The 19,557-nt window shown below is 46.2% G+C and overlaps 1 protein-coding gene across 8 annotated transcripts in view; it reads right to left on the minus strand.

Annotated features, from left to right (window-relative positions):
- LOC140199933 (tripartite motif-containing protein 2-like) overlaps nucleotides 1–19,557 on the minus strand; it is a 96,413-nt gene that overhangs the window by 60,931 nt on the left and 15,925 nt on the right. For all 8 annotated transcript variants that reach the window (XM_072262416.1, XM_072262420.1, XM_072262415.1 and 5 more), the window contains 3 exons: nucleotides 11,255–11,426; nucleotides 10,719–10,953; nucleotides 8,294–8,445 (listed from right to left, as the gene is read on the minus strand). In XM_072262416.1, the coding sequence (XP_072118517.1) occupies nucleotides 8,294–8,445; nucleotides 10,719–10,953; nucleotides 11,255–11,385 (518 nt within the window). In that variant the 5' untranslated portion in view covers nucleotides 11,386–11,426. The remainder of the gene's footprint in view (nucleotides 1–8,293; nucleotides 8,446–10,718; nucleotides 10,954–11,254; nucleotides 11,427–19,557) is intronic.

A 19,557-nucleotide genomic window follows, 5' to 3' on the forward strand; every position in this document is an offset into this window, starting at 1 on the left:
CCACTGAGATTAGGCTAACTGCCTTCAAGTTTCTTTCTTTTGCCTTCCTCCCTTCTTAAAGAGTAGAGTGACACTTGCAATTTTCCAGTCCTCCGGGACCACAACATAAGATTTTTTGCGCACACTGACTACTAAAAATTAGAAGGAACATTGCTCTCTGGTCTATAATTTCCTGGGCTATCTTTACTCCCTTTCTTGAATATTGGAACAACATCCGCAACCCTCCAATCCTCCGGAACCTCTCCCATCCTCATTAATGATGCAAAGATCATTGCCAGAGACTCAGCAATCTCCTCCCTCACCTCCCACACAGCCTGGGGTACATCTCGTCCGGTCCCAGTGACCTATCCAACTTGATGCTTTCCAAAAGCTCCAGCACATCCTCTTTCTTAATATCTACATGCTCAAGCTTTTCAGTCTGCTGCAAGTCATCTCTACAATCGCCAAGATCCTTTTCCATACTGAATACTGAAGCAAAGTACTCATTAAACACCTCTGCTATCTCCTCCGGTTCCCTACACACTTTTCCACTGTCACACTTGTTTGGTCCTATTCTCTCATGTCTTATCCTCTTGCTCTTCACATACTTGTAGAATGCCTTAGGGTTTTCCTTAATCCTGTCCGCCAAGGCCTTCTCATGGCCCCTTCTGGCTCTCCTAATTTCTTTCTTAAGCACCTTCCTGCTAGCCTTATAATCTTCCAGATCTCTATCATTACCTAGTTTTTTGAACCTTTTGTAAGCTCTTCTTTTCTTCTTGACTAGATTTACAACAGCCTTTGTACACCACGGTTCCTGTACCCTACCATAACTTCCCTGTCTCATTGGAAGGTACCTATGCAGAACTCCATGCAAATATCTCCTGAACATTTGCCACATTTCTTCCGTACATTTCCCTGAGAACATGTTCCCAATTTATGATTTGTAGGGGGATGGGAACCAGAGTGCCAGAGCTGACAGTGTGGCTGGGGTGAAAATAAATGATGTTGAAAGTTTAAGCAAATCCGCTGATAGAAAGGTTGTGAGTGGTGGTAAAAATCTTCTGAGGTGTATATATTTCAATGTTAGGAGTATTGCGGGGAAGGCGGATGAGTTGAGGGCGTGGATTGACACGTGGAATTATGATGTTGTAGCAATTAGTGAAACTTGGCTACAGGAGGGGCAGGACTGGCAGCTTAATATTCCAGGGTTCCGATGTTTCAGATGTGATCGAGGCAGAGGAATGAAAGGTGGGGGAGTAGCATTGCTTGTTAGGGAAAATATTACAGCAGTGTTCAGGCAGGACAGATTAGAGGGCTTGTCTACTGAGTCCTTATGGGTGGAGCTGAGAAACAGGAAAGGTATGGCCACATTAGTGGGATTGTATTACAGACCACCCAATAGTCAACGACACTTGGAAGAGCAAATCTGCAGAGAGATAGCAGGCAACTGCAGGAAACATAAAGTTGTGGTGGTAGGGGATTTTAATTTTCCATACATTGATCGGGACTCCCATACTGTTAGGGGTCCAGATGGTTTAGAATTTGTAAAATGTGTTCAGGAAAGTTTTCTAAATCAATATATAGAGGGACCAACTAGAGGGGATGCAATATTGGATCTCCCGTTAGTAAACGGATTAGGGCAAGTGATGGAAGTCTGTGTAGGGGAGCATTTTGGTTCCAGTGATCATAACACCATTAGTTTCAATTTGATCATGGACAAGGATAGATCTGGTCCTAGGGTTGAGGTTCTGAACTGGAAGAAGGCCAAATTTGAAGAAATGAGAAAGGATCTAAAAAGCGTGGATTGGGACAGGTTGTTCTCTGGCAAAGGTGTGATTGGTAGGTGGGAAGCCTTCAAAGGGGAAATTTTGAGAGTGCAGAGATTGTATGTTCCTGTCAGGATTAAAGGCAAATTGAATAGGAATAAGGAACCTTGGTTCTCAAGGGATATTGCAACTCTGATAAAGAAGAAGAGGGAGTTGTATGAAATGTATAGGAAACAGGGGGTAAATCAGGTGCTTAAGGAGTATAAGAAGTGCAAGAAAATACTTAAGAAAGAAATCAGGAGGGCTAAAAGAAGACATGAGGTTGCCTTGGCAGTCGAAGTGAAGGATAATCCAAAGAGCTTTTACAAGTATATTACGAGCAAAAGGATTGTAAGGGATAAAATTGGTCCTCTTGAAGATCAGAGTGGTCGGCTTTGTGCGGAACCAAAGGAAATGGGGGAGATCTTAAATAGGTTTTTTGCATCTGTATTTACTAAGGAAGCTGGCATGAAATCTATGGAATTGAGGGAATCAAGTAGTGAGACCATGGAAACTGTACAGATTGAAAAGGAGGAGGTGCTTGCTGTTTTGAGGAAAATTAAAGTGGAAAAATCCCCAGGACCTGACAGAGTGTTCCCTCGGACCTTGAAGGAGACTAGTGTTGAAATTGCGGGGGCCCTGGCAGAAATATTTAAAATGTCACTGTCTACGGGTGAAGTGCCGGAGGATTGGAGAGTGGCTCATGTTGTTCCATTGTTTAAAAAAGGATCGAAAAGTAATCCGGGAAATTATAGGCCGGTGAGTTTAATGTCAGTAGTAGGTAAGTTATTGGAGGGAGTACTAAGAGACAGAATCTACAAGCATTTGGATAGACAGGGGCTTATTAGGGAGAGTCAACATGGTTTTGTGCGTGGTAGGTCATGTTTGACCAATCTGTTGGGAGTTTTTCGAGGAGGTTACCAGGAAAGTGGATGAAGGGAAGGCAGTGGATATTGTCTACATGGACTTCAGTAAGGCCTTTGACAAGGTCCCGCATGGGAGGTTAGTTAGGAAAATTCAGTCGCTAGGTATACATGGAGAGGTGGTAAATTGGATTAGACATTGGCTTGATGGAAGAAGCCAGACAGTGGTGGTAGAGAATTGCTTCTCTGAGTGGAGGCCTGTGACTAGTGGTGTGCCACAGGGATCAGTGCTGGGTCCATTGTTATTTGTCATCTGTATCAATGATCTGGATGATAATGTGGTAAATTGGATCAGCAAGTTTGCTGATGATACAAAGATTAGAGGTGTAGTAGACAGTGAGGAAGGTTTTCAGAGCCTGCAGAGGGACTTGGACCAGCTGGAAAAATGGGCTGAAAAATGGCAGATGAAGTTTAATACTGACAAGTGCGAGGTATTGCACGTTGGAAGGACAAACCAATGTAGAACATACAGGGTTAATGGTAAGGCACTGAGGAGTGCAGTGGAACAGAGGGATCTGGGAATACAGATACAAAATTCCCTAAAAGTGTCGTCACAGGTAGATAGGGTCGTAAAGAGAGCTTTTGGTACATTGGCCTTTATTAAAGTATTGAGTATAAGAGCTGGAATGTTATGATGAGGTTGTATAAGGCATTGGTGAGGCCGAATCTGGATTACTGTGTTCAGTTTTGGTCACCAAATTACAGGAAGGATATAAATAAGGTTGAAAGAGTGCAGAGAAGGTTTACAAGGATGTTGCCGGGACTTGAGAAACTCAGTTACAGAGAAAGGTTGAATAGGTTAGCACTTTATTCCCTGGAGCGTAGAAGAATGAGGGGAGATTTGACAGAGGTATATAAAATTATGATGGGTATAGATAGAGTGAATGCAAGCAGGCTTTTTCCACTGAGGCAAGGGGAGAAAAAAACCAGAGGACATGGGTTAAGGGTGAGGGGGGAAAAGTTTAAAGGGAACATTAGGGGGGGTTCTTCACACAGAGAGTGGTGGGAGTACGGAATGAGCTGCCAGACGAGGTGGTAAATGCGGGTTCTTTTTTAACATTTAAGAATAAATTGGACAGATACATGGATGGGAGGTGTATGGAGGGATATGGTCCGTGTGCAGGTCAGTGGGACTAGGCAGAAAATGGTTCGGCACAGCCAAGAAGGGCCAAAGGGCCTGTTTCTGTGCTGTAGTTTCTATGGTTTCTATGCTTCTAAGTTCTTGCCTGATAGCCTCATATCTCCCCTTACTCCAATTAAACACTTTCCTAACTTGTCTGTTCCTATCCCTCTCCAATGCTATGGTAAAGGAGATAGAATTGCGAAGACTATCCCCAAAATGCTCTCCCACTGAGAGATCTGACACCTGACCAGATTCATTTCCAAATACCAGATCAGGTACAGCCTCTCCTCTTGTAGGCTTATCTACATATTGTGTCAGGAAACCTTCTTGAACACACCTAACAAACTCCACCCCATCTGAACCCCTTGCTCTAGGGACATGCCAATCGATATTTGGGAAATTAAAATCTTCCACCACGACAACCCTGTTATTATTACCGATTCCAGAATCTCTCTCCCTATCTGCTCCTTGATGTCCCAATTGTGTGGTCTATAAAAAACACCCAGTGGAGTTATTGACCCCTTCCTATTCCTAACTTCCACTCAAAGACTCTGTAGACAATCCCTCCATGTCTTCCTCCTTTTCTTCAGCCATGACAGTATCTCTGATCAACAGTGCCACACCCCCACCTCTTTTGCCTCCCTCCCTGACCTTTCTGAAACACCTAAAGCCTGTCACTTGAAGTGACCATTCCTGCCCCTGAGCCATCCAAGTCTCTGTAATGGCCACAACATCATAGCTCCAAATATTGATCCACACTCTAAGCTCATCTGCTTTGTTCATAATACTACTTGCATTAAAATACGCATCTCAAACCACAGGTTTGAGCGCATCCCTTCTCTATAACTTGCCTATCTTCCCACTTGCACTGTCTCCAAGCTTTCTCGACTTGTGAGCCAACCTCCTCTTCCTCCATCTCTTCAGTTTGGTTCCCACCCCCCAGCAATCCTAGTTTAAACTTTCTCCAGTAGCCTTAGCAAACCTCCCCGCTAGGATACTGGTCCTCCTGGGATTCAAGTGCAACCCGTCCTTTTTGTACAGGTCACTCCTGCCTCAAAAGAGGTCTCAATGATCCACAAATCTAAATGCCTGCCCCCTGCTCCAATCCCTCAGCGACGCATTTATCCTTCACCTCATTCTATCCTATACTCACTGTCATGTGGCACAGACAGTAATCGCAAGATGACTACCTTTGAGGTCCTGCTTCTCAACTTCCTTCCTAACTCCCTGCAGTCTGCTTTCAGGACCTCCTCCCTTTTCCTGCCTATGTCATTGGTACCAATATGTACCACAAACTCTGGCTGTTCTCCTTCCCACTTCAGGATATCGTGGACGTAATCAAAAACATCCCAGATCCTGGCACCTGGGAGGCAAACTACCATCTATGCTTTTTTCCTGCATTCACAGAGTCGCCTGTCTGACCTCCTAACTATAGAGACCCCTATCACTGCTGCCATCCTTTCCTTTCCCTATCGTTCTGAGCCACAGGGCCAGACTCTGTTGCTTCCCCCAGGTAGGTCGTACCCTTCTCCCCCAGCAGGACTCAAGCACAAGTACTTATTGTCAAGGGGTACAGCCTCGGGGGTGTTCTCTAGCCTCTGACTCCTGCCCTTTCCTCCTGACTGTTACCCACTGCCTACAGGTCCCTCTATTACCTCCTCAGTTTCCCTGACCAGACAAAGGCCATCGAGCTGCATCTCCAGTTTCCTAACACTGTCCCTAAGGAGCTGCAGCTCGACACACCTGGTGCAGATGTGGCCATCCGGGAGGCTTGGAGTCTCCCAGACTTCCCACATCTGACTGCGAGCACAGAACACCAGCCTCACACACATTCTTCCTGTTTGTATTCTACAAGGTCAATCTACCTCACCTCGACCCATTATCACCAAAGCCCCATTGAACCAAAGCTTTTCTACTCTGTCTACCTCTACTCCGTCGCTCACTCCTCCAACACCCGCTCTATAAGGTGTCTCCTTTTAAACTCTTCTCGCTGTTCTCACTGGCTGACATCCACGCACTTGCGCAGTCGTGCCCCGATCAAACTGCTGAAAAAAATAACCGTCTCCCTTTAAACACTTCTCGCTTTTAAACTCTTCTCAGTGTTCTCACTGGTTGACGTCCATGTGCTTGCGCAGTCGTGCCCCGATCAAGCTGCTGAAGAAATAACCATTTTGAAGAATTTGCCACTTTCTTGCCCATTCTCCTTATCTGTCTAAGTCCTTCTGCATCCTACCTGCTTCCTCAATACTACTTGCCCCTCCACCAATCTTTGTATCAACTGCAAACCTGGCAACAAAGCCATCTATTCCACTAGTCACTGGCAGCCAACCAGAAAAGGATCCTTTTATTCCCACTCACTGTCTCCTACCAATCAGCCAATGCTTTAACCATGTTAGTAACTTTCCTGTAATACCATAGACTCTTAACTTGGTAAGCAGCCTCATGTGTGGCACCTTGTCAAAGGCCTTTTTGAAAGTCCAAATGTACAACATCCACTGCATCCCTTTTATCTATCCTACTTGTAATCTCCTCAAAGAATTCCAACAGGTTCATCAGGTATAATTTTCCCTGAAGGAAACCATGCTGACTTTGTACTATCTTATGCTGTGTCACCAAGTACTCCATCACCTCATCCTTAATAATTAACTCCAACGTCTTCCCAACCACTGAGGTCAGGCTAACTGGTCTATAATCTCCTTTCTGCTGTCTTCCTCCTTTCTTAAACAGTAGAGTGACATTTGCAATTTTCCAGTCCTCTGGCACCATGCCGGAGTCCAATGATTTTTGAAAGATCACTTTTAATGCCATCACAATCTCTAATGATGCCTCTTTCAGAACCCTAGGGTGCAGTTCATCCGGTCATACCCAGTTCTGAAGGAGTTCTCTTCCCACAGACACTGCCTGACTTGGGTCTTCGGCCTAAAATATTAACAGTTCCTCTTTCTAGACACTGCCTGACAAGTTGTGTGTTGCCAGTGTTTTCTCTTTTCAATTGATGCTATATTCATTTTGGTCTGCTCCTTGAACACTCAACACTGAACTCTTATCCAATTGTCACCTTATCCCCGTCCATCAAATCCCATGTTCTCTGCTTCTCCAGAGCTGGAACACAAACCCCCTCTCCTGTACTGTCCATCTCCATTGTCAGGTGCCCACTCCCATTATACATCATACAGATTGCTGTATGATAGGACAGACTCTTGACCTCACAATCTACCTTGTCATGATCTTACACTTTATCGTTTAACTGGACTGCACTTTCTTTAAACACAAGGGACTGTGCAGATGCTGGAAACACACAGCAACACACATACACACTGCAGGAGGGTCTCAGCAAGTCAGCCAGCATCTATGGAAGGGGGAATAAACATTTTATATTTTGGGCCTAGACCCTACTTATTCCCCTCCACAGATGCTGCACAACTTGCTGAGTTCCTCCAGCAGTGTGTGTGCATTACCACACTTTCTCTGTAACTGGAACACTTCATTCTACATTGCTATTGTTTCATTTTGTTGTACTTCAATGCACTGTGTAATGTAGGAACAGTATACAAGACAAGCTTTGCACTCTAGCGCGATGTGTGTGACTATATAAATCAATTTCATTCCATCCCGGACACCACTCTTATGAGAGACAAGTCACATTGAGAGAGTGTGGGGAACCTGCCATTCATCGATGGACATATAGATCGTTGTGGTAGAGGAATTGAATGTTTATCAGAGCCCGGATTAGGATGAGCTGTGGGCAACCCCAGAGTCAACAAGGTCAGGGTTCACAGGGCAGCTCCTGCCCTGCTCCAGTCCACCAGTTTGTATTAACAGTCACAGGAGATTCTGTAGATACTGAAAATCCAAAGCAACACACACAAAACGCTGGAGGAACTCATCAGATCAGGCAGCATCTACGGAAATGAAAAAACAGTCAACATTTCTTGCCGAGACCGTCCAAGTTAATGTGGTGCAGACTGTGGTGAGTTCCATCTCACTGAGAAGAATTCTCAGGTACAGGAAGTCCAGAGTACAGTGTGGGGCAGTAGGGCCATACGCTCTAGATCTGAACCAGGTCTGCATTAGGAAGCCCAGATCTCACCACTCTCTCACCATACCCTGCCCTTCTTGAAGGCTTGTGCCCAGATTCCTCAGTTACTGCACATCCACCCACCCAAAACCGCTAATTCAAAACCATAGAACTGACCCACCTGTAACAGCCCACAGCTCTGACCATCAGAACACCCGGAGACGGGGTCCCCTCCCCACCCAACACCCAATGGACAAACAGTGAGGGTCTGAGGAAGAACACAACCCAGAGAGTAGTGGTGGGGAAAGAGGAGGAGGGAAGAGAAAGAGGGGGGAGGCAGTGGAAGGGAAGAGGGAAACAGTGCAGGTGGGAGGAGTCAGTGTGGGGAAGGGGGTCAGGGCTAAGTCGGAGGTCCGGGGCTGGAGGGTGCAATTGCTCTGCTCACCGGCTCTTGATGGTGTCCAGTTGCTTGCGAAGTGCCGCCTTATGTTGCTCCACCACATCCTTGAGTGGCACAGTGCGGTGCTCACGGTGCTCGGCCTCGGTACACTCCCCACACATGGCCGTCTCACAGGGGCCGCAGTAAAACTCCATCACCTGTCACAGAGAACCACCGTCAGGCCAGAGGGTGCGTCCACCTGACCCAGGAGGCGAGGGACGTCGACAGGACGGGGTAGAGACGGCCTTCCACTGGACAGGACCGGGATGCTCGGCTGTTGAGGGGTCAAAGACTCTACAGACCGGCTGGGGTAATATAACTCTCGGAATGGGCAGGGAGGACAGCCAGTCGCAGAACCTCTGAACCCTATTGATATAACACATTCCACCACCTACTCCTGGTGGACGTCAGTGTAGTAGGACCCTCCCCATTAGGTAGATGCTGGGACTGACCCAGAGACACCCCGGGATGGTGGGGGTGGGGGGGGGGGGTTGTCCAGTGATAGTGAGAACAGGCATGGAAAGTGAGAGGTGTGAACCAAAAAGCACATTGAGGGATCCAAAAGCCCTCGAGCTATGAGGGAAGCCAGTCCTGTCCCAGGCTGAGACTGTGTGGTACTCAGGGGGTCTCAAACCCACACAGAACCACAGAGTTGTAACCATTACAGAGAATTGGCTGAGGGTAGGGCAAGACTGGCAGCTCAGCATTCCAGGTTTCAGACACAAGAGAGGGATGTGAAAGAGGACCAGTGACAAGGGAGAGGGGCACAGCGACATCCTGGAGAGACCATCCAGTCAGGCAGAATGGGCAGAGCTACTGTTCAATAAAATGTATTTTTACTAATGTGATACAAATCCTCACCATTTTGAGAGTTATGAAAATAACGTTTTTAAATCCATAAACACTAATTCTTGTATTTTATTCTATCCTGTCCACAGTGAACAAAGAGGTAGAGGGGCAGATGATAGAAAGTTCAGGGTAGTTGTAGTGCATGCCCTTGATTTCCCCAATATTGATTGAGACTTCCTTACTGTCAGAGGCTTGGACAAGGCAGATATTGTTAGATGCATCAAGGGTTTCTTGACACAAGATGTTGATGGAGACACAAGAGACAGCGGATACTGGAAATGTAGAACAACGTACAAAATACTGGAAGAACTCAGCAAGTCACGGCAGCATCCACAGAGGGAAATGAAGAATCAATGTTTTGGGTCGAGACCCTTCATCTAATTCAATGAAGGAAGGGGACACATTGGACCGTGTATTGGGCAACAACTTCTAATAACTTTCTACAAGAGCACCATCGAGTGCCCTGTCTGGCTGCATCACTGTGTGGAATGGGTTCTACAAGGCGTTGGACTGAAAGACCCTACAAAGGACAGTATAAAACTGCTGGGGGGATCACTGGTCTAGAGCATTGTTGAGGATCCCTACCACCCATCCCACACTCTCTCTGCCCCACCACTGTCAGGAAGGAGCTACAGGAGCATCAGGACTAGGACTGCCAGACTGGGTAACAGCTTCTTCCCTCAGGCTGTGAAACTAATGAATACCCTGCCATCATCGAGGTCTCCTCACCAGGACAAGCAAGCCATTTACTACACTTGACTATATGCACTATGGATTATATTAACTTATTTGTGATAATATTTTGTTTTTTTGTGCTGTGTGTGATAATATGTTTTGTGGATCACCACAGTCAAGAGAAACGTTGCTTTTTTTTGGTGGTATATAAGTATAGTCAGTTGACAAAAAACCTGAAGCTAATCCATGACTAGCAACGTGATATTTCAATGGGACTGGTTTTTGATAACGGATTGGAACAGCTCTATCCAGTATAGTTATGGACAAGATCAGAGCTTGTGGAAAAGTACTACATTGGATAAAGGCTAATACAATGGTATTAGGCAGGAACCAGAGAGGGGGCAGCTGGCTGGGGGGTGGGGGGGGTGCGGGAAGAGCGGACAGGTGGAGGGGGTCAGAGGGCCAGAGTGAGAGTGTGAGTGTATCTGTCCAACAATCTCCGACCCCTACCATCAGTCAGGAGGTACTGTAGCATTAGAACAAGGACTGTTAGGATGGGAAACAGCTTCTTCCTCCAGGCACACAGACTGAATTCCCTGCCACCACCCAGGTTTCATCATGTATGAAGCACCAGTGGCATTAGACTGTTCACCTTTTAACCTGTGTCATAAATGCACCTTGTTATTTGTTAACTTATATGTGATAACATTACTTCATGCGTTGAGACGTACAAGTTACATGTACTGTGTTATGCGGAGGAACATTGTTTCGTTTGGCGGTATAAACTGAACTTGACTATATGCTGGGGGAAGATTATGATTTATACTAAACATCAGGTCCAACTTCACCCCAACCCCTGCCCTGTGACCCTAGGCAGCGTGGGGCCAGAGGTGGTAGGTCCACTAACCTTGCCCTCGTGGTTGGGGCAGGAAAGAGAGTGCCCAGAGACGGCCCCCACTGTTGCTTTCATGGACGTCTCCTCTCGGTTGCAGGACGGATCTCGCTGAAGCACCTCCATCAGATTACTGATGAAGAAGTTGTTCTGGAGGGCAGCCACCCCCTTCTCGGGGAGGATAGATGTCTGTCGGCACACGGGGCAGGACAAGCTCAGGCTCTGCGGCGGTATGTAGTTCTGTAGGCACCTAGAGAGGGGAGGGAGTGATGGTGAGAGAGCCAGAGACTGCTGAATGCAGACAGAAACCAAATTCCACCCACCAACAACAGCCCTCCCACTGACCTTCCCCCAAACTCCACCCACACCCACTGACCTTCCCAGGTCAAACTCCTGCACTCACTGTCCCATCCCCATCATTCTACTGAATGCAGGCACCAACACTAGGCGCCAATCAACACTACCAGTCCCACATTTGGGCGCGCTCACACACACACACACACACTCACTCACTCTGTGACAACGCTCAGGAAGTGGTGAAGTACACTCACCTCTCACAGAAGGTGTGCAGGCAGGGCAGCACCTTGGGGTTGTTGTAGCGATCAAGACAGATGCTGCAGACAAGGAACTGCTTGTCAATCTGTCGGACCACCGGGCTGCTGAGAGACTCACAACTCGCCATCGTCAGCTCTACTCAATTACCACTCATACAGCACGGCCAACCTGCAGAGGAGCAGCGAGAGGGGTGGGGGCAGTGAGAGGGCAGAGGTGGGGGAGGACAGGGAGAGATGGAAAGAATGGCAAAGAGAAGTGGGGCCAAGGAAGAAGAAAGAACAAGGTGAAGGAAGGGGGTAAGAGGGAGGGTGGAAAATAAAAGAGTTTGACAGAGGAGGGCAGGGAACAATAGAGAGCAGAAAGAGAGAATGGTGGAAGGAGAGGTGCGGGAAAAAGGAGGGAGAGAAATGGGTCAGAAATCTTAGAAGCCAACTTGCAGCAAATGATACCACGGGGGTAGGGAGAAAAGGGAGAAAAGGGGAAAGGAAGGATTGGGTGAGGGGAGATGAAGCAACACAAAACAAATTCACTGTTTAAACTGAATCAAAAACTGAAAATCTGAAGTCTCTCCTCAGTGACCTTAAAGAGCCCTGCTCTCAGACCTTGGGCACTGTGGTGGTGTACACCCACAGAGTTGACCCTACAGAGGGGGAGGTACAATGGTGTACAGCAGGAGAGAAATGCCCTGAGGGTCTTCAGCACCAGCTCCAGGAGCATATGCCATGGGATCAGGTTGCATGATGAAGGAAACATCCCGAATGAGTAGTCCACAAACTCAAACTTCACTATACAACACTGACCTGTTCCCACGAGCTATTGACTTACTTTCAAGGACTCATCTCAATTCACACCATTTATTGCTTATTTATTATTTCATTTTTCTTCTTCTTTATGTATTTGCACATTGGTTGTATGTCTGTCTTGTTGGGTGCGGTCTTACGTTGATTCTATTGTATTTCTTTGTATTTGCTATGAAACTCAGGGTAATATAGAGACATATTCAGTAGTACTAGAAAGTTTGTGAACCTTATAGAATTTTCTCTATTTCTGCATAAATTTGACCAAAAATGTAATCAAATCTTCACACAAGTCTGAGACTAGAAAAAGAGAATCTGATTAATAACACAAAAAAATTCTACTTGTACATTTATTTATTGAGAAAAATGATCCAAAATCACATGTATTTGTTGGAAAAAGTATGTGAACCTTTTGCTTTCAGTTACTGGTGTGACCCCCCCCCCCCCCCACCATACAGCAATAACTTCCACCAACGTTTCAAGTAACTGTTGATCAGTCCTGCACATCAGCTTGGAGAAACTTAAGGCCATTCCTCACAAAACTGCTTCAACTCTGGGATGCTGGTGGGCTTCCTTGCATGCACTGCTTGCTTCAATTCCTTCCCCGATATCGCCATAGGATTTAAGGTCAGGACTTTGACTCGGCCATTACAGAATACAGATTTTCTTCTTTTTAAACCATTCTGTTGATTTCTTCTTTTTTTTTTTTACGCAGAGAGTGGTGAGTGCGTGGAATGGGCTGCCGGCAACAGTGGTGGAGGCAGATATGATAAGGTCTTTTAAGAGACTTTTGGATAGGTACATGGAGCTTAGGAAAATAGAGGGCTATGGGAAAGCCTAATAATTTCTAAGGTAGGGACATGTTCAGCACAACTTTGTGGGTCGAAGGGCCTGTGTTGTGTTGTAGGTTTTCTATGTTTTTACTAAGCTTCAGGTGCCAAAAAGTTCAACTTTCATCTTATTTGTCCACAGAACATTGTCCCAGAAGCATTGTAGAAAATCCAAGTGATCTTTTGCAAACTGGAGATGCGCAGCAATGTTTTTTTTAAGAGAGCAGTGGTGTCCTTCCACAAACACCATTCTTGTTCAGTGTTTTTCTTACAGTGGACACATGAACAGAGACTTCAGCAAGTTCTACAGATGTGTGCAGGTAGGTCTTTTGCTGCTACCCTTGTGCTGTTGGATTTATCCTTGTAGGATGCCCACTGCTAGGGACACAGCAACAGTATCGAATTTCCTCCATTTGGAGACAATTTCTCTTACTGTGGTCTGATGAACACTCGGGTCTTTAGAAATGCTTTTGCAGCCTTTTTCAGCTTCATGCATCTCTACAATTCTTCTTCTAAGGTCCTTTGAAAGTTGTTTCGATCGAGGCATCATGCACATAAACAGATCTTTCTTGAGAAATGCAGGCCCTGTCAGTAACCTGACTTTGTGTGTCTTTTTTATAGGGCAGGGCACCTCTACAACCCACACCTCCAATCTCATCTCACTGATTCGAACACCCAACTCCAAGTAGCTTTTGTAGAAGGCCTTATCCAAGAGGTTCACATACTTTTTCCAACAAATACATGTAATATTGCAACACACATCAAAGTTGCTGGTGAACGCAGCAGGCCAGGCAGCATCTGTAGGAAGAGGTGCAGTCGACGTTTCAGGTCGAGACCCTTCGTCAGGACTAACTGAAGGAAGAGTGAGTAAGGGATTTGAAAGTTGGAGGGGGAGATCCAAAATGATAGGAGAAGACAGGAGGGGGAGGGATGGAGCCAAGAGCTGGACAGGTGATAGGCAAAAGGGATACGAGAGGATCATGGGACAGGAAGTCTGGGAAGAAAGACGGGGGGGGGGACCCAGAGGATGGGCAAGGGGTATATTCAGAGGGACAGAGGGAGAGAAAGGAGAGTGAGAGAAAGAATGTGTGCATAAAAAAAAAGTAACAGATGGGGTACGAGGGGGAGGTGGGGCCTTAGCGGAAGTTAGAGAAGTCGGTGTTCATGCCATCAGGTTGGAGGCTACCCAGACGGAATATAAGGTGTTGTTCCTCCAACCTGAGTGTGGCTGAGTGTTCCTCCATAAGACCACAATTCAGGGCAAGTGAGTGTCTCTCTGACACAGAACAGCAGAGTGAGTGACTACCACACAGTCCTAACTATTACACAGTCATACTTGAGACAGTCCTGGGTGACAAGCGAGGTGGAAAATCTAATCAGATGGAAGAAGGCAGCATACATGAGGTTTAGGAAGCAAGGATCAGATGGGTCTATTGAGGAATATAGGGAAACAAGAAAGGAGCTTATGAAGGGGTTAAGAACAATAAGGGGGCATGAGAAGGCCTTGGCGAGTAGGGTAAAGGAAAACCCCAAGGCATTCTTCAATTATGTGAAGAACAAAAGGATGACAGGAGTGAAGGTAGGACCGCTTAGAGATAAAGGTGGGAAGATGTGCCTGGAGGCTGTGGAAGTGAGCGAGGTCCTCAATGAATCTTCTCTTCTGTATTCACCAATGAGAGGGAACTTGATGACGGTGAGGACAATATGAGTGAGGTTGATGTTCTGGAGCATGTTGATATTAAGGGAGAGGTGGTGTTGGAGTTGTTAAAATACATTAGAATGGATAAGTACCCGGGGCCTGACGGAATATTCCCCAGGTTGCTCCACGAGGCAAGGGAAGAGATTGCTGAGCCTCTGGTTAGAATCTTTATGTCCTCGTTGTCTACGGGAATGGTACCAGAGAATTGGAGGGAGGCGAATGTTGTCCCCTTGTTCAGAAAAGGTAGTAGGGATAGTCCGGGTAATTATAGACCAGTGAGCCTTACGTCTGTGGTGGGAAAGCTGTTGGAAAAGATTCTTCGAGATAGGATCTATGGGCATTTAGAGAATCATGGTCTGATCAGGGACAGTCAGCATGGCTTTGTGAAGGGCAGATCGTGTCTAACAAGCCTGATAGAGTTCTTTGAGGAGGTGACCAGGCACATAGATGAGGGTAGTGCGGTGGATGTGATCTACATGGATTTTAGTAAGGCATTTGACAAGGTTCCACATGGTAGGCTTATTCAAAAAGTCAAAAGGCATGGGATCCAGGGAAGTTTGGCCAGGTGGATTCAGAATTGGCTTGCCTGCAGAAGGCAGAGGGTTGTGGTAGAGGGAGTACATTCAGATTGGAGGATTGTGACTAGTGGTGTCCCACAAGGATCTGTTCTGGAACCTCTACTTTTCGTGATTTTTATTAACGACCTGGATGTGGGGGTAGAAGGGTGGGTTGGCAAGTTTGCAGACGACACAAAGGTTGGTGGTGTTGTAGATAGTGTAGGGGATTGTCGAAGATTGCACAGAGACATTGATAGAATGCAGAAGTGGGTTGAGAAGTGGCAGATGGAGTTCAACCCGGAGAAGTGTGAGGCGGTACACTTTGGAAGGACAAACTCCAAGGCAGAGTACAAAGTAAATGGCAGGATACTTGGTAGTGTGGAGGAGCAGAGGGATCTGGAGGTACATGTCCACAGATCCCTGAAAGTGCCTCACAGGTGGATAGGGTAGTTAAGAAAGCTTACGGGGTGTTAGCCTTCATAAGTCGAGGGATAGAGTTTAAAAGTCGCAATGTAATGATGCAGCTCTATAAAACTCTGGTTAGGCCATACTTGGAGTACTGTGTCCAGTTCTGGTTGCCTCACTATAGGAAGGATGTGGAAGCACTGGAAAGGGTACGGAGAGATTTACCAGGATGCTGCCTGGTTTAGAGAGTATGCATTATGATCAGAGATTCAGGGAGCTGGGGCTTCACTCTTTGGAGAGAAGGAGGATGAGAGGAGACATGATAGAGGTGTGCAAGATAATAAGAGGAATAGATAGAGTGGATAGCCAGCGCCTCTTCCCCAGGGCACTACTGCTCAATACAAGAGGACATGGCTTTAAGGTAAGGGGTGGGAAGTTCAAGGGGGATATTAGAGGAAGGTTTTTTTTTTACTCAGAGAGTGGTTGGTGCGTGGAATGCACTGCCTGAGTCAGTGGTGGAGTCAGATACACTAGTGAAGTTTAAGAGACTACTAGACAGGTATATAGAGGAATTTAAGTTGGGGGCTTATGTGGGAGGCAGGGTTTGAGGGTCGGCACAACATTGTGGGCCGAAGGGCCTGTACTGTGCTGTACTATTCTGTGTTCTATATGTTCTACTTCATTAGGAATTTGAGGACATCTGGAGTGTCGCCAGAGCAAATTTCTACAGATGTATGGTGGAAAGATTTTGACTGGTTGCATCACCATCTGGTATGGAGGGGTCACTGCACAGGATCGGAAAAAGCTGCAGAAGTCGTAAACCCTGACAGACCTATCACAGGCAACACCATTGAGGACTATACCTCACAAAGCACTCTTCCTCTTTCTGCACTATTTATTTTTGTAATTTAGCCACTGGGTATATTTAAAGTGGAGTTGACAGGTTCTTGATTGTACAGGGCATCAAAGGCTACGGGGAATAGGCAGGAGAATAGGTTGGCAGGGATACTAAATCAGCCAAGATGGAATGGCAGAGAAAACTTGGCAGGCCGAATGACCCTAACTCTGCTCGTATGTCTTTAAGGAACCAGGAAGCAACTACTTCACAGACTACAAAGTGAACCGCAAAATTCATCATCTTGTATGTCAAGGCCTTCAGAAGGATGCTGATAAAACGCGAACAAATGGATTCGGAGCAGGAAAGTATATAGCCAACAAAGGTGCTCACACTGCTGATCTGACCACAATTTCATCTTCCCATCCCACCCACCCAGGTAGCTCACCAAGAATCGCTCTTCCTCTACCTTAACAATATTCAAGGGCTGTGCTTTCATCACCCTGTGAGGAAGAGCTCCAAAGACTTGCCATCATTGAAAGGGGGAACAAACCATCACCACACAGTGACCCCATTTCTAGATACCCTCAGGAGGAAACATTCCCTCCACATCCATCCTGTCCAGTCTCCTCAAGGTTTTGCACAAGGACTTCTAAGGTGTAGAGGGACTTGGGAGTCCTTGTGCAAGACTCCCAGAAGGTTAATTTACAGGTTGAGTCTGTGGTGAAGAAGGCAAATGCAATACTGGCATTTATCTCAAGGGGAGCAGAGTATAAAAGCAAGGAGATAATGCTGAGCCTTTATAAGACACTAGTCAGGCCACACTGAGAGTATTGTCAACGGTTTTGTGTCCCACATCTCAGAAAGAATGTGTTGTCATTGGAGACAGTCCAAAGGAGGTTCACAAGGATGATTCCAGGAATGAAGGGGTTAACCTATGAGGAGCTTTTGACAGCTTTGGGCCTGTACTCACTGGAATTTAGAAGAATGCAGGGTGATCTCATTGAAACCTACCGAATGTTGAAAGGACTAGATAGGGTGGATGTGGAGAGGATGTTTCCTATGGTGGGGGTATCCAGAACTAGAGGGCACAACCTCAAAATTAAGAAGCGACCTTTTAGAACAGAGGCAAGGAGGAATTTTTTTTAGCCAGAGATTATTAAATGGGTTAAATGCTCTGCCACAGACTGCTGTGGAGGTCAAATCTGAGCGTGTATTTAAAGCAGAAGTTGGATCGTTTTCTGATCAGTCAGGGCATCAAAGCATACGGCCAGAAGGCAGGTGTATGGGGTTGAGTGGGATCTGGGATCAGCCATGATGGAACGGCAGAGCAGACTTGATGAGCTGAATGGCCTAATTCTGCTCCTATGTCTTATGGTCTGAGGTCTAGAGTTTCCACTGTTCCCTCCCCTGTAATCTTGGGCAGGTCAAAGGAAGGGAATGGTCAGCAATTCAAGTCAAGTCCTTAATTCAGAATCTGATGTAGAGTATCTGTCTAAAACATCAACTATTCTTTAAACTCAAATAGTTTAAACATTATGTACTCTTTTATATCACAAAAACCCAACAAGAAAAGTGGTCTAGTATCATATCATACTGGATGGAAAGAGGAGCAACACTGGCTACAGCCAACCCAAAAAGAGCCAATCTCTCAAACTTCAGCCAAAGGCTAGCACAAGAGAATGAAAACGAAACACGAGAAACACACATTAAGATTGTTAAACCACTGGGGGTGAGTGTCAAGGAAAAAACTACCCAGAGGTAACATGGGCCCATTCCAGACTAAGACAAGAGACTGTACTTTGAAGAAAAAGAAAATGATAGAGAAATTAAACATAGAGCAGTGGAGGACCAGAGTGAATGGGGAGCATAAAAATATCAGCAGCAGTAACAATCCAATGAGCTAGAAAGCCAGTAGATCGTTGGACCTGGAGTATTGCGGGAAAGTGGATGAATTCAATGGCATCACACAGACTGCAAGGTAGAAAATGTAACTGAAATATAGAGGAAAGAAAGTTCATCAGTAGTTATATTTCATTAGGAGTTTGAGGAGATTTGATACATCAAAGAACTCGCAGCTTTCTAACTGGTGGCATCGCTGTCTGGTATGAAGGGACAACCGCACAGAATCAGAAAAAGCTGCAAGTTACAAACTCAGTCAGCTCCATCGTGGACACTAACCTCCCCGGCATCGAGGACATCTTCAAAGGGCGATGCCTCAAAAAGCTGACATAAGACCATAAGACATAGGAGCAGAATTAGGCCATTTGGCCCATCCAGCCTGTTCCACCATTCAATCATGGCTAATCCTTTTTTTTTCTCCTCCTCAACCCCAGTTCCCGGCTTTCTCCCCATAAAATCTGATGCCATGTCCAATCAAGAACCTATCAATCTCTGCTTTAAATACACCCAACAACCTGGCTTCCACAGTTGCACATGGCAACAAGTTCCACAAGTTCACCACCCACTGGCTAAAGAAATTTCTCCACATCTTTGTCTTGAATGGATGCCTCTCTATCCTGAGGCAGTGCCCCCTTGTCCTAGACTCTCCCACCATGGGAAGCATCTCTTCCATACTGTGTCTAAGCCTTTCAACATTTGAAAGGTTTCAATGAGATCCTCCCTCATCCCTCCAAATTCCAGCTGTAGACACAGAGCCATCAAACATTCCTCATACGACAATCCTTTCATTCCTGGAATCATCCTTGTGAACCTCCTCTGGACCCTCTCCAATGCCAGCACATCTTTTCTAAGATGAGGAGCCCAAAACTATACACAATACTCAAGATAAGGCCTCACCAGTGCCTTATAAAGCCTCAGCATCACAACCTTGTTCTTATATTCTAGATCTCTTGAAACGAATATTAACATTGCATTTGCCTTCCACACCACCGACTCAACCTGCAAGTTAACCTTTAGGGTGTTCTGTACAAGGACTGCCAAATCCCTTTGAATCTCAGATTTTAGGATTTTCTCCACATTTAGAAAATAGACCGTGTGGCGACCCACTTTCTGGCACACACGAACCGGCTCACAACAGCGCGCGCAGGCAGAGGGCCGGCCCCAAAAAGGGCGCCAGGCCATCTTCACCAGCAGGGGGAGAATCCCGTGCGCAGAAAGGGTCTGGAATATGCAATCCCCACAGCAGTCCCACCCCAGGGAGGGCGGGAACAAGA

Source organism: Mobula birostris, chromosome 7, assembly GCF_030028105.1.
Source record: "Mobula birostris isolate sMobBir1 chromosome 7, sMobBir1.hap1, whole genome shotgun sequence".
Lineage (NCBI taxonomy): Eukaryota > Metazoa > Chordata > Chondrichthyes > Myliobatiformes > Myliobatidae > Mobula > Mobula birostris.